General features: G+C 39.6%; 1 protein-coding gene across 1 annotated transcript in view; it reads left to right on the forward strand.

Moving 5' to 3' along the window:
* Positions 1-7,026: 7,026 nt before the first annotated feature.
* The window catches only part of LOC136877452 (uncharacterized), a 32,331-nt gene continuing 23,717 nt past the window's right edge, over positions 7,027-15,640 (forward strand). The window contains exon 1 of the mRNA XM_067151502.2: positions 7,027-7,187. Coding sequence (XP_067007603.2) covers positions 7,109-7,187 — 79 coding nt within the window. The 5' untranslated portion in view covers positions 7,027-7,108. The remainder of the gene's footprint in view (positions 7,188-15,640) is intronic.

Below are 15,640 nucleotides of genomic sequence, written 5' to 3' on the forward strand. Positions count from 1 at the left end.
ACTGTGCACGGTGCAAAAGACGACTTCGCTTGGTTGACCAGAGTGCAGACCCCCCCACTCCTCTCTCCCTACACCTGTCTCCCCGTTCGGCCTGTCTCCGCGTTCCTCACCTTCACTGCTGTTTCTCCCCCACTGCGAAATGTTTACGTGTGGTGAGCGGAGACGCTCAGTTGTATGGGACAAGGTTACCAGTGTTATTAAAAAAATTAAAAAAGTGAATTAGAAATACACATACATGTTTGAGAGGAATGTAAACATAATTTTTAAAAAATGCAGAACCCGTAACCAAAATGAAAATGCTACAGTACTGGAACAAAACTCATTTGTGGATATAGAATGCTCTTCTTCAAGCTGTTTCAACTTCCTTAATTCTTTCTCTCTGACGTCTCCTATGATTTCACAATAATTTTCCGAATGTAGTCTGTTGTAGTGTCTTTCAATAGATGATTTTCTTACGCACGTAATTATCGTCCCACAGATTAAGCATTTGCCGTTATCGTCACGACAAACAAACAAAAAAAAAAATACGAACGTTCCCAGTTCGATTGAAATGGACTTTCGGAAGTCTTTGCTTTCTTCGAAACAGGTTGCTCCATTACTATGTTGTTGTCGTGCGCTTGTCTATTTCACTGATAAACACGTCGTCTTCCACCAAATGCTTCGTCGCTCTCAGCACACTACACCATCCGAGTCAAAGCGAGTTGAGGCGAAGCGTACCGATGCACAGTGCACAGAGCCTATGCACCTCGCTCTGCACGCGTGAGAGTTTGGGCGTTTGAGAGGCCCTGGTCTAGAGTATCAAAACAAGCAATTTCAGTTATTGTGTGTGAGTGTGTCTGAGGTGTTTGAAGCTTTATACAACAATATCAAGGAAATGGTAAAGGTACGAAATCAAGAAAATTTTCAATTATGGGAGGTTAGGTTTTTCAGCGAGGTGCGAAGCTGGAGATGAAACTACATTAGAATACAGCTAAAAGAGTTTCATACGGAATTTAAGGTACGGTACTGCATATTATAACTTTCGCTTGCAATTTGATAGTCAATTCTTGGAAGAAATAAGAAATCATCGTATTCCGCGCTATGAATTTGCGTGCTCTAATTATGTCCTTGCACATGTGCGAACCGAAATGTTAATGAAGACACGAGAAGTTAATGAAAAGGTTCATTCACAAAAGTTGAAGAAATTTTGTTTATAAACATGTTCGAAAAGCTAATGAACACATTAACATCCAAAAATATTCATCAACATTGTTTATTAACGGCTTAACAATGTTTTATTAACAAAGTTAAACATCTTGATGTTGACGACCTTTATAAAGGCTGCACCAGGCTACCAATAGCCGCATGAAATTATAATTTTTAAGTCCCATTAACTACTTTTAAAGTTTAGGACGACGCCGACGTAGGGGAAATTTTGCCCGCAAGAGTTCTTTTAGGTGCCGATAAATCTGCTTCTACGAGACTGGTGCATTGAGCACCACCGGGATGAGCTAGAATCGAAGCTGCCTTCTCGGACTCAGAAAGCCAGCCAACGTTATACGATCTGAGTCACCCAACCTGGCTCATGTTATTTCTGTAATCGCTCGAGCGTCCCTGATTCATTTTGAGTTTTGGCCAGGGTCCTTCCTAACGCCTCATGAAAATTCTAAATCCGCATCCATTAGCAGTCGAACTTTGGCCATCCGGGTGGAAACCCGTCAGCTCAGCCGTCTTACGATAATCACATTCCACCCACTCTCACTAAGCCCTACCCACAGGAAAGCTACCAAAAGGCTCTCAAATGTTCTGTCTCAACACCAAGTCAGAACGTACTTACATAACACTTTCTTCAGCTCAGGCCTATCCCATTAATTTCTAGAGTTTATGGAGCTACACAGTGTCATTTTGCTTTTGGGGCGGGGATTTAAGGCTGCATGCCCTTCCTGGTATGAAAATCTCAACCCAGAATTGACCGGGATTTGCACCTCAGTCTTGTAGTTGGGAAGCCAGCAGTTAAGCAACTGAGCTAATCATGCCTCCGAGGATAAAGTCAGAAGATAATCACAAATAACATGTTTCAGAAAGCTCCAGGATTCTAGTCTCACACCTCTTTGTGCGTAGCTCCTTTTTCTCCTCCTCCTCTTCTTCTTCTTCTTCTTTATATGTTTACCCTTCAGGGTCGGTTTTCCCCTCGGACTCAGCAAATGATCACACCTCTACCACCTTAAGGGGAGTGTTCTAGAGCTTCAGTCTCAGGGTTGGGGATACAACTGGGGAGCATGACCAGTACCTCACCCAGGCGGCCTCACCTGCTATGCTGAATAGGGGCCTTGCGGGGGGATTGGAAGATTGGAAGGGATAGACAAGAATCAGCCGTGGCCTTAAGTTATGTACCATGGGAAACCAAGGAAAACCACTTCCAGGATAGCTGAGGTGGGAATCGAACCCAGCTCTACTCAGTTGAGCTCCCGAGGCTGAGTGGACCCCGTTCCAGTCCTCGTACCACTTTTCAAATTTCGTGGCAGAGTCGGGAATCGAACCCGGGCCTCCGGGGGTGGCAGCTAATCACACTAACCACTACACCACACAGGCGGCCTGTGCATAGCTCCACAGGTTTAAATATGCTTCATTACTGAAGTGTGTTTTTTTTTTTTTTTTTTTTTTTTTTTTTTTTTTTTTTTTTTTTTTTTAAGAATGCGTTTCTTCCGAGGATCTGCTTGGTGGACACTCAGACAGTGTTATCGACAGCGGTATGGCGCTTGAGTTTACTCTGCCGTTAACAACCATTGCTATGTATAACTTCAGAATGTGGCAAATAAACCTACTTATTGCCTATATGCCCGACTCGTTGGCTGAACGGTCAGCGTACTGGCCTTCGTTTCAGGGGGTCCCGGGTTCGATTCCCGGCTGGTTCGGGGATTTTAACCTTAATTGGTTAATTCCAATGGCATGGGGGCTGGGTGTATGTGTTGTCTTCATCATAATTTCATCCTCATCACGACGCGCAGGTCGCCTATGGGAGTCAAATAGAAAGACCTGCACCTGGTGAGCCAAATCCACCCTGGGATATACCGGCACTAAAAGCCATACGACATTTCATTGCCTATATTACATGTTTCGTCAATCTATTTGTGCATTTTAAACATTATTAGGGCATATAATAATTGTCCGTGCTTCTTTCTGACGCCAGACCCACATGGATAGATATATTTCCAATTGCGTGTTTCTGCGGTGGTTTGTAGTGCGATGTGGTGCATGTAAATGAAGACATGTATTAAGACCAGTGCTGAGTAAAGTACTAAATAAAAATAATTGGGCTCAACTACAATTACCAGAGAAAAATTGTACTAAATTACAATGTTACTAATTATTTTTCAAAAGTGGATGAAGTACCAAAAAAAAATGTTTCCAGTAAAAGCTAATAATATACTTCTCTTGCAAACTTGCACTTTCAACCTTCTCTACCAAAGGAGACCTGTATTAATAATTACCTACCATCTTCGAAGTTCAAGTATAGGCCTATTACATCAAAGAAATTTCATATCGTTACACAATATTTAGCTTTTAAAATTTTAATTTATTTAATTAAGCGGCTCAGAAATTTGACTGTGGCTCTACCTGTTGAACTTTCCGCCATCTAAAATAACGACCTTGAGCACATGCACCGTTTACCACTATATGCAGCACGGCTAATACAAGCCTTAATTTTAAAAAAAACACGTTTTTCATATTTTGGCACTTTCATCCTTTTTCTTCGTTGGTCCTCAATTGCAATTACTTCACAGAACGCGACACTTTAGAAAATCACTGACATTTTTTTTAACATGGTGATGGAATGATACCAAAGGAAAAATTGCCTACTTTACTCCATTTTATTTTATTTGGCATAGAGACTTTAATCACTAGGTGAGACTAACCAGGCTTAAAACATTATTGCTTCCAAACAAAATTTGTATGTCACTTTCGTATTTGCAGTATTTTCAGGATAACTAATTCAAAATATGTATTTAAATAGGGGAATAGCAATGCCTTAACCCCGCCATCGTCACACGTTTATTCCGGCTCCATTTTGACTACGTAATCTCTGTGGGTGGGGGCGGTAGGAAAACATCTACAGTATCCCCTGCCTGTCATTGGAGACGACTAAATAGGAGACCAAGACCTCTCAACTTGGCAGCGTGGGTTGGCTACCACGGTTCCGCTAGCTGAGTCTGGCATTGCTTTCACTTGTATCAGTGTCCTCGGTCAACACTTGTTCTTTCCCTACCCCTACGATATTGGGTTTGCGACGCCTAGGCCCGGTTATATAAAACATTTGATCTGAGTTTAACGAGGAAAAACGGCTGCCAGTCAAGTTGAACTTCGATTTTCCGTTGTATAAACGCTAATCTGAGATCACCTCTTCTCGATCTAAGTTCAGATTTGACTGCCGAATATTCGTCGGTTAATCTCCTTGAACCTAGATCATATTAAACATTGAACTAGACCTGAAGACTTGAGAAGTGATTCCTTGTATCGTATCTGCGTAAGAATACCGTGCCTTAATCGAGGCGAGTTATACAGAGTGAAGCGTAATTCGCGCACTCGGGCGTCGCAGCGCGACTCCTCACATGCCAGCAATAAAAAAATGTCTCTTACAAAATTTCGTCTTGCGAGTATATCCGGCAGAAAAACGACGTTGAAGAGTAGCAATCTGGCAACACTGTAACCACATGTAGGGTAACTACCGCTGTCAGCACGTTCTCGTCGTGCTGTACAGTTGGTGCAGTGGGTAGAGTTTTTGGTTGGCATGCAGGAGGTGACGTACCTTCCATGTTTACTTCTCGAGATCACAATATTATCTTCTTCTCCTCGTTCGACAGTCACGGCAATTTCGTATTTCATTTGTTGCCAGTCACGGCCAGGTCAATCCCACCATTTAAGTATTATCCAACGGGCCAAGCTATTTCGTATTTCATTTGTTTGGCGGTGTTGCAACGTCCACTTTTTGAACTCAGATTACATTTGAACTACACATGTGTAAACCGAGCTCAGTTTTATACAACGCGACGAATCCGTAATCTCAGTTCATTTTCAGAACTAGGTTCTAAATTGATCTCCGATCAGATGTCTTTATACAACAGGGCCCTAGGGAGTCTTGCATTTTCACGACCTTCATGGCCCTTCCCTTTGTTTAGCCGATAACTTAATTTTTCGACGCGTCGGACCTTCTCCATTTTCTTCCTGATGCCCTGTTGTAATCACTCTTTAAACAATAATTACCATCACCACTATCTCGACCTCGCAGCACACGATTATCTAAATCTGAACCAGTAACCACGGCAACCTGCCGGTGAATGAACGAGTGAGCGATGTAGGCCTATCCTGGAATTGTTCCCCTGGCGCGAGTGCTGAAGCTCCAAAGTTGCTAAGCTCTCGATGCGATTTATATCGATTACTGCAATATAACGATTGCTAAAATGTAACGATTAGAGTTTCATTTCAAGAAGTAAATTACGAGTAAAAATTACATTTTGTGAAAAGTAACGATTACGAGTAAAAATTAAATTTTGTGAAAAGTAACGATTACGAGTAAAAATTACATTTTTGTGAAAAGTAACGATTACGAGTAAAACCTATATTTTGTGGAAAGTAACGATTACGAGTAAAACCTATATTTTGTGGAAAGTAACGATTACGAGTAAAAATTATATTTTGTGAAAAGTAACGATTACGAGTAAAAATTATATTTTGTAGAAAGTAACGATTACGAGTAAAAATTATATTTTGTAGAAAGTAACGATTACGAGTAAAAATTATATTTTGTGAAAAGTAACGATTACGAGTAAAAATTACATTTTGTGAAAAGTAACGATTACGAGTAAAAATTACATTTTGTGAAAATTAACGATTACGAGTAAAAATTACTAAATAATTCAATTACTTTTACTCAATTACTTCCCATCTGTGATTAAAATGAATACAAGCACCCAACCCCCGAGCTAGAGCAATTAACCAGACAAAGTCTAAATCCCCGACCCAGCAGTGAATCGAACCGGGTACACCCTGAGCCTAAGGCCAGTACGCTGACCATTCACCCAAAGAACTAGACGTAAATAACAATTGTCTATTAAAACAAAAGAGAAATAGCAGAGATAATTGTAGACACATTGTAAATACTTATGCAACATTAACAAATGCATAATATCCGAGCTTGCTAGTTGTACCAGACCGAGCTCGATAGCTGCAGTCGCTTAAGTGCGGCCAGTATCCAGTATTCGAGAGATAGTAGGTTCGAACCCCACCGTCGGCAGCCCTGAAGATGGTTTTCCGTGGTTTCCCGTTGTCATACCAGGCAAATGCTGAGGCTGCACCTTAATTAAGGCCACGGCCACTTCCCTCCCAGTCCTAGCTCTTTCCTCTCCCATCGGCGCCATAAGATATATCTGTGTCGGTGCGACGTAAAGCCAATAGGAAAAAAATAAGTTGGTACTGGGGACATGAGAATGCTCTAAAAAAGGAGTGAGTGAAGTCGGACAATAAAACATTATTCATTTACATATTTGTATCGTGTCATTGTCCGGCTCCATGGCTAAATGGTTGGCGTGCTGGCGTTTGGTCACAGGGGTCCCGGGTTCGATTTCCGGCAGGATCGGAAATGTTAACCATAATTGGTTAATTCCGCTGGCACGGGGGCTGGGTGTATCATTTCACCTCATCACAACACGCAGGTCGCCTAAGAACGTCAAATCGAAAAACCTGCATTTGGCGAGCCGAACTTGTCCTCGGACACTCCCGGCATTAAAAGCCCCCATACGCCATTGTTACAATGTGCTCTTCGCACGGTGTTTCCCTGAGAATTCTGTTTTGTTTTGTTCTTTTTATACCGAACACGCAGAACAATACACCCCTGAGATAATATCACACAATAATTCCACAGATCACACCTTTAGGTACGTCACCTGAAGTACGAGTATAAGTTTCTAGCTAAGCGATGACGAATGCATTTCGCTACCGCGCTACCATCGCAGTGCGGCCAGTTATCCTGGTATGACGTCACACATGGTAACATAAAGTGCTGCAACTAGCAGAAGTGTTGCATCCACCGCAACTCGTTCGGCATTGTACCACTGTCACACAACTCGTCAGGATGTGTCGTCGATGTAGCAGCTACCCTTTGGAATTCTTCATCCTGGTTGTAAGCTTCAGTATCGGATCAACAGTTGCAGGTCAGTTCGGATCTCAAATAATTATCTTCGATTTAAATATTTTTAATTCATAGTTCATGTATTATTATTATTATTATTATTATTATTATTATTATTATTATTATTATTATTATTATTATTATTATTATTATTATTATTATTCCGGGCTGAGAGGTTCCGACAGATAGAAAGCTTTCTGAGCCCGAATTTACAGGTTCAGTCCTGGCTCAGTCCAATGGTATTTCAAGGTGTTCAGAATAAGTACATAAGCCTCATGTATGCAGATTTACTGGCAAGTGAAAGAATTTCTGCGACGACTTTGAAAACCGTCAAAGTAGTTAGCGGGATGTAAAATCGATGATCTGCCAAAGGTGTGGTGTTACAAAACTGTTGCAAACTTTGGACTGCGAAGACTTAGGAGTAAGGAGACGAGATGCCCGGCTATGTGGTAGGTTTCGAGCTGTCAGTAGAGAGTTGGTATGGAATGACATAATTATAAGGATAAGCATGAATGGAGATTTAAAAAGTAGGAAAGTTCATAATATGAAGATAAACTTGGATTTCAAGAGGACATATTGAGGCAAATATTAATTTATAGAACAAGGAGTAAGGGATTGGCATAAATGATCAAAGAAAAGGTTCCATACATTTCCAAGTTCATTGAAAATATTTAATAAAAAGCTAGGTAAACAATTGATAGGGTATTTACCACCTGGGTGACAGCCCTAAATGCAAATTATTGATTATTATTATTATTATTATTATTATTATTATTATTATTATTATTATTAAGGATGTATAATAATAATAATAATAATAATAATAATAATAATAATAATAATAATAATAATATGGAATTAAAGACTCATTCCCGTTCTTATAATAGAATTGACAACACGTATAAGCAACACACTAGCAAATTAACTAAATAAATTAAAATAAATATATAAATAAATAAATAAATTAGCCGTATGAATCCCCTAAGGGCTATGGCCTCCTGCAATGCAGGGACAGTGCTCAGTTTAGCTCATCAGGTGAGCAGGTCCTGAAGAGCATTATTATATTGGTTAATCTGTAGTTTTTCATTATAACGTATTACCGCATATTGTACACTTGTGTAGTCTCACCCCCGAGTGAAGGCAATGGAGTTTTTCTGGAACAACAATTCGCGAAAACATACTGTTGCATTAATGACACGTGTACACTTTTATCCCAGGGATGGTTCAGGTTGCTTCTAGGTGAAAGCATATGGTTCTAATTCATGGGTATTAATTAAAATGTGTTCCTGAGGAGAGCAGAAACAATTAAAAACTGTAATGCAATTTACTTTAATTTTCTTTAATTAGTTCAAACATTCAGAGGAACATATAAGTGATAACAATAATGTTACTGATTTTACGACCCACTAATTTTCGGAGACGCCGAGGTGCCGGAATTTTATCTCGCACGAGATCATTTACGTACCAGTAAATCTACCGACACGAGGCTGACAAAATTGAGCACCTTCAAATATCAGCGTACTGAGCCAGGGTCGAACCTGCCAAGATAGGCTCGGACATTCAGCGCTCTACCCTCTGAGCCACTTCTTCATTATTTCTACTCTAGTGCCAGACTTTTATTCTGTGCTTCAATCTTTACATTCGCACATGAAATAAATCTGAGCCTGACAGGTAATGGTGAAAAGTTTTAAAATGTCCCATTTCATTCACTCTGTCAGGTAAAATAATTCTTATCTATACCTTCAAAGTGTTAATTGAAACTTATAACTGGAAACATAAAAACACAAACATATATTAAACATAAATACAATTCAAATAATGGCCATACCTATCTCCTAGCCGTCCACTTTCACTGAGTTTCCACCGCTCTTTCTTCAAGCTTATCAGCTCGGCACATATAAATGATAGCACATTAGAGTACCTGTATGAAATCCTCCAATGTGATAATATTTTTTGATTCAAATAATAATATGCAAATTTAAAGGAAATTATTGTAATCAAATTCTACTAGGTGACATTAGTACGGAGACCGCCTCTGTGGTGTAGTGGTTCGTGTGAATAGCTGCCGCCCCCGCAGGCCCGGGTTCGATTCCCGGCTCTGCCACGAAATTTGAAAAGTGGTACGAGGGCTGGAATGGGGTCCATTCAGCCTTGGGAGGTCAACTGAGTAGAGGTGGGTTCGATTCCCACCTCTGCCATCCTGGAAGTGGTTTTCCATGGTTTCCCACTTCTCCTCCAGGCAAATGCCGGGATGGTACCTAAATTAAGACCATGGCCGCTTCCTTCCCTCTTCCTTCTCTATCCCTTCCAATCTTCCCATCCCCCCGTAAGGCCCCTGTTCAGCATAGCAGGTGAGGCCGCCTGGGCGAGGTACTGGTCATCCTCCCCAGTTGTATCTCCCAACCCAGAGTCAGAAGCTCCAGGACACTGCCCTTGATGTGGTAGAGGTGGGATCCCTCGCTGAGTCCGAGGGAACAACCAACCCTGGAGGGTAAGCAGATTAAGAAAGAAAGAAAGAACGGAACTATTGAAAGTGTGTATTGATGGTGATGATGATTTTATTTGATTAACACCCTTTCTAACTCTATCTTAGAAGACACCATGGTGCCTTAGTTGCTTAATACATGGGGAATTAACGATAGGTGTTGTCGCATTTAATTATTATTACATTTTTTATTTCTTGCTATTTGTTTTACGTCTCACCGACACAGATAGGTCTTATGGCGACAATGGCATAGGAAAGGGCTAGGAGTGGGAAGGAAGCGGCCGTATCCATAATTAAGGTACAGTCCCAGCTTTTGCCTGATGTGAAATCGGGAAACAGCGGAAAACCATCTTCAGGGCTGCCAACAGTGGGGTTTGAACCCATTATCTCCCGAATGAAAACTCATTGCTGCGCGCCCCTAACCGCACGGCCAACTCGCCCGGTATCGCATTTAAACACTGTCAGATGCCTCTGCCGTCAGCCGGAATCGCAGCTGGTATCAAGAAATTATAAAGGCAACGTCTAATAGAATGTCACTAAAATCAGGTTGGAAATGAAATTTTTCTCCTTGTATTTTGCGTTTAGATCACATCGCCGTAGTCAATGTAACTGTCGCCGTTTCTACTCGCTTAACTGAGAGGACTCTGTCTAGGCGGATTCGAGTGTCGAGAATTATAGTTCTGTTAAGTGGGTACACTGAATGGAATCGAACCAACTGCCGCAGGCACACGAGCTAGTTCACTGACCATTTGATCACCAACGCAAGTTTACTTTTAGTAAGCAGTTTTAGACGTCATTAAAAATTAAAAAAGAGAACGTTAGGCCTACATCTTCGTCTTATTATTATTATTATTATTATTATTATTATTATTATTATTATTATTATTATTATTTCATTTAACTTAAAATTCTCCAGTAAAATGCATATTTAGAGGAAACCGAAGAGAATGATGATTTGATATCAATACAGCTTACATTTAGCAATCAAGAATCCAACAAAGCAACCTCTCTCCTAAGAAAAGGCTAGGAAAACAACAGATAGGGAATCTGCCACCTGGGCGACTGCCCTAAATGCAGATCAGTATTGATTGATTGATTGATTGATTGATTGATTGATTGATTGATTGATTGATTGATTGATTGATTGATTGATTGATTGATTGATTGATTGATTGATTGATTGATTGATTGATTGATTGATTGATTGATTGATTGATTGATTGATTGATTGATTGATTGATCGATTGATTGAAAAATGTATGGATCGAGGTATCCGACTCCGTGGCTGGCTGGTCAGCTTCGTGGTCTTCGGGCCACGGGATTCTAGGTGCGATTCCCTACAAGGTATTTTTATTTTAATAAGGAATGGTTAATTTTCCTTGGCTTGAGGGTTGTGTATTTGTGCTGTATACAACATTTCTATAACTCACGCAATACACACAAACCTACCCTCCTTCACAACAACACGCAATTTTCGTATAAACAGCAGACGCTGTCTACCTTGGCAGTGGGTCTGTCTTATAGGAGCTGAACCAGGCTATAACAGCTACATGACATTACTTACGTCCCACTAACTACTTTTACGATTTTAGGAGACGCCGAGATACCTGAATTTTGTCCCGTAGGAGTTCTTTTACGTGCCAGTAAATCTACCGATACGAGGCTGACGTATTTGAGCACCTTCAAATACCACCGGACTGAGCCAGCCAACTTGGGGTCAGAAGGCCAGCGCCTTAACTGTCTGAGCCACTCAGCCCGAGTACACCCATAATGATTATGTTAACCCAGTGAACGGCCCTGATAATGCTAACATAATGTTGGAATGTGGCATAGCAGCACTTCACACAATGATGGTAACCTTAGTAATGAAACGCTCAGGCACTAATAAAGATATAATAGGTTTTTAGGGTACCCATTAAAGAACGTGAGTACAAAATCTCTACTGACTCTAAACATTGATATTTGACCACATGGACAAGCTTCAGTTCGGAGTAGTCTGCTTTATAACAGATAACCACAGCATGAATCGGAAGGCGTTGGTAGTGTAAAACCCTACGTTAAAAACCCAGCTAATCTCTCCAAGTCACTACCTCTTCTGTGTAACAGTGTACAGATTGTTCCATCCGACACACATAAGTTTTATTACACTCCAAGATCCAGCCAAACATTTCCGCAGGCAGCACGGATTATTGTAAAACACACTTGCATCTAAATCACTCGACACTTTGAAGCACATAGACACTGACGGAATATCACAATATCAATTATATTATATCTAAATTAATACTCTTCGAAGAACACGAATAGGTTCACCACTTGGAATTAGAGAAAAGTCTTCCCTAACCTCAGACTTAGGGGCAAAAGATCTAGGTCGACGCCCCGAACAAATAGCATTTAAGAATACCTCAGTCTTATTCTCAAAATGAAGTATGCACACTACAGTTTTGTCATCGACTTCAAAATAAGCACTATGTATAATCCTAATCCATTTCTCTCTTAACGTTGTATTCCTCAGAAAACTTAAGAATAGATGTATGAGAGATATTGCCATAGTTATACTTAAACGTCGTTCACAACACACTCAAAGCACACACATTCTCACATTACCGCGTATGATTACGGATCCTAAGTGTCCACCGACTCATAAATACACTCACACACTTATATTCTACAAAGAAACTAACATTTATCGTCAACTTTCATGAAATTACACCGACTACATACGATAGCAACAAACCAAAACAAACCCACATTTCCAATATGTCCGGCTACTCGATTCGCCATCTTTGAACGATCGAGAGTAGCATTAAGGTCTGAGGATTGGAGCCCGTCTTGTCTGAATATAACAAGTTACCTTGTAGTCAGAAATGGGCAAAGTCTATTGTAGTTCAGAGTTATTAAAACTTGCAGAATACTTTTTTTCTATACCAGGGTACAGTGCAAATGTAAAAAGAATATTTTCATTGATCCCAGCACAATGGACTAATAGGAACCGTTTCAAAGTAGAATATGTGAAAATATTCTCATTGGCTCAATATAATCTAAAGGAATTGACATGTATATATGTTAGACATTCCAAAACTCCCAAAGGCAACTGAATGTTCAGAAAAGTATCAGCATGGCTTGTAAATTAGTTTCATTGTTTAATTTTTGTAAGAATTTACTGTGTAAAATGGAAATAGATAAATTTTGTTTATGTATGTGAAAATTAGAATACGCAAGTATAAATTCAGATTCTCAATGGAGGATTTTTGTGTCTTTTTTTCGGCAGTGTACTTCCTTTAAAACAGTTTTGTCCCCTGTTTTACCTATTTGCATCTGATCGCGCTATACAAAAATACATGTGTACGAATTGAAGAGCATGAAACGTTCTGCAAATATCCGAAGGACCGACAGATCTATCTTTAAAACGTTACCGATAAAAGTAGTTTTCATATTCTTTAACAGCAGAAAACTTACGCTAGGTACGAAAAGAGTATGCCTGTGTCGCTGCTTGACGCTGCCTAAATCGTAAAAGATATTCGCAAATTGCAGTAAATGGGCAATAGAATGTTCTGAAAATGATTACGGGAAATCACATACCTAGCTTCAAAATGTCGCTCACAATAATAGTTTTTATATTTCTTAATAGTAGAAACCTTCCGTTAGATACCGGAAGATCATTTCTGAGACTTGGGCTTAATTCTGCTTATTCAGTTAAAGATATCCTCAAACTATGTATGTAACAATTATCGAGTGTAAAAGTTATACGAAGACCCCCGCTATATTACATGTATATAAAGAAGTCAACTAAATACCTACATACTTCCACGTCTTCACTCATGAGAACCTAATTAGTTTGCAAATCTCTGTTTTAAAGCAACGACAGAGGCAGAATCGTTGGCCTATTTCGGCAAATGGAGACGACGACAGATGGTAATATAAATTGCAAATAATCTCATTCGAGCTTCTATATTTTCTGAAATACAATAATTTGTCACTGCACAAAAAATAAACACACACAAACACACAAACACACACACACACACACACACACACACACACACAAAGCTGCGTATATTTAAGTATTATCTCCCAGAAGGTTTCATCTAACTTCTGACAGTCAAGGTTTACCCAATCCACTTCACTGCAATAGCTAAAACTTTCATACTTTTATGTTCCAATTGCTGATATTTTGCATAACACAAAGGACACAAACGTGGATTTGCAAAAAAATCGACTTGGGCCGAGCTGCGTCAATTAAAATAAATCTTGAAACTGTAAAATGAAGACGGAAAGCTTATAGCATTACGTAACTGTTGATGTTGTATTCTTAGCCAAGGGACCTCCAGTTTTATGTGGAATCAGAACCACAGAGATATGAATTTCCATTTCAAAAATTTCTTATGTTTTGCTAGAGATTCAATCCGCGACCATGTTTTCAGCGACTAAGCCATTCGGCTATTACGCTCCTAATAGAAAACTAAGTCCATTATGTAGTTGTTATTATTATTATTTTGTTTAAAAGAGAATAAGAATATATTTTCCTTTGGGAAATGTAAGTACAAAGCAAATAATGGAGGGATGTGGTTTGAAGTATTCGGCCATGAGTTTGAAGAAAGCTTAGATCCTACTTCTACGGCAGTAAGTACGAACTCCTTTTTACGAATTTACAATTAAAATGCGGGTAGATGAAAATTAAAATTAAAATCCACAGCCTGTTTCCAGTCATTTGACCGGGTTAGGAAATGAATGAGTGAAACCCCCATCTAGTAGCAAGGATAGGAATTGTGCCGGCTGCCGAAGCCTCTAGCACTCCTTGAGGCAATGATTAATGACTGACAGATGAAAGGCAATAGTATTGGAGAGTGTTGCTGGAATTAAAGATGACAGGGAAAACCGGAGTACCCGGAAGAAACCTGTCCTACCTCCGCTTTGTCCAGCATAAATCTCTTATGGATTGACAGGGATTTGAACCATGAAACCCAGAGATGAGAGGCCGGGGCGCTGCCACCTTAGCCAAGAGGCTCTAGAATGTCGATAGATATTTATTTTTATTTACATTTTCCAGTTGAGAACATCTAGCCAGAACTGAACACCTAGCCAACACTTTCCTGCTTGATTGACTTACATTTTAATCTAGAGGCGTGTCGTTTCCGTTGAGATATTTCTGTATGAGGAGGGAAAATGCGAACAAGGAAAGTGATAAGAAATCTCCATCGAGAGTTGCGATAATGTAACTGTATACATATCAGCCATAACAGGACGGTATGAAAAATTACTTCCCCGATGAGTTCATTGAGTTTTGTTTCTGGGAGGATGATAATTCATGATAGTATACTTTCGGAATGAATTCTATTGCTCATCGATTTTTATCGTTTAGAAGATGTATACTTGTATTTAATATCTACAATCACCTACATGAATGTGGATGTGGGCTACCTTTGGTCATCAAGCCCGTAAACTTGCGTGTGATGAACATACCTTGAAAACCCTATTTTAGAAATTTATATAGTAGTAGCCTACACATATCAGGCTATTTTGAGAATAAATTCCTGCTCGTGAGTGAACTCAGGGTGGACTCGGGATGTCTTATTTTTAAGTAAGATGTATTTAAATTGCATGTTTTCATAACATAATATTAATATTCATTTGAGATGTCGGACGTGGTATGCATGACTAGTGTGGTGACCCTCACTTCACAGAATCACGTTTCCGGAGTAACCGATGGACCTTTATAGCATGTCCGAGAAGTCTCATGGTTTGTTTTTAAAGTTCCATTTAGTAACAATATTTCCAACATTCATTTCAGGCCATTCTTTCTCTATTCAATTTCTAAAAAATGGTTTATGATGTTTTCCTCAAATTCTTTTTTTGTGCTTTCTTCGTGTTTTATGTTTATGCTATAGAGCATAGGATATCAACTTTTGTAAACTTTATGTGCTAAAAATAAGAAAAGATTACAAAAGAACGTGGGGAGACGCTCAAGAACTTAAAAGACACCTGCACAA

The sequence above is a fragment of the Anabrus simplex genome, chromosome 7 (assembly GCF_040414725.1).
Source record: "Anabrus simplex isolate iqAnaSimp1 chromosome 7, ASM4041472v1, whole genome shotgun sequence".
In the NCBI taxonomy this organism is placed as follows: domain Eukaryota; kingdom Metazoa; phylum Arthropoda; class Insecta; order Orthoptera; family Tettigoniidae; genus Anabrus; species Anabrus simplex.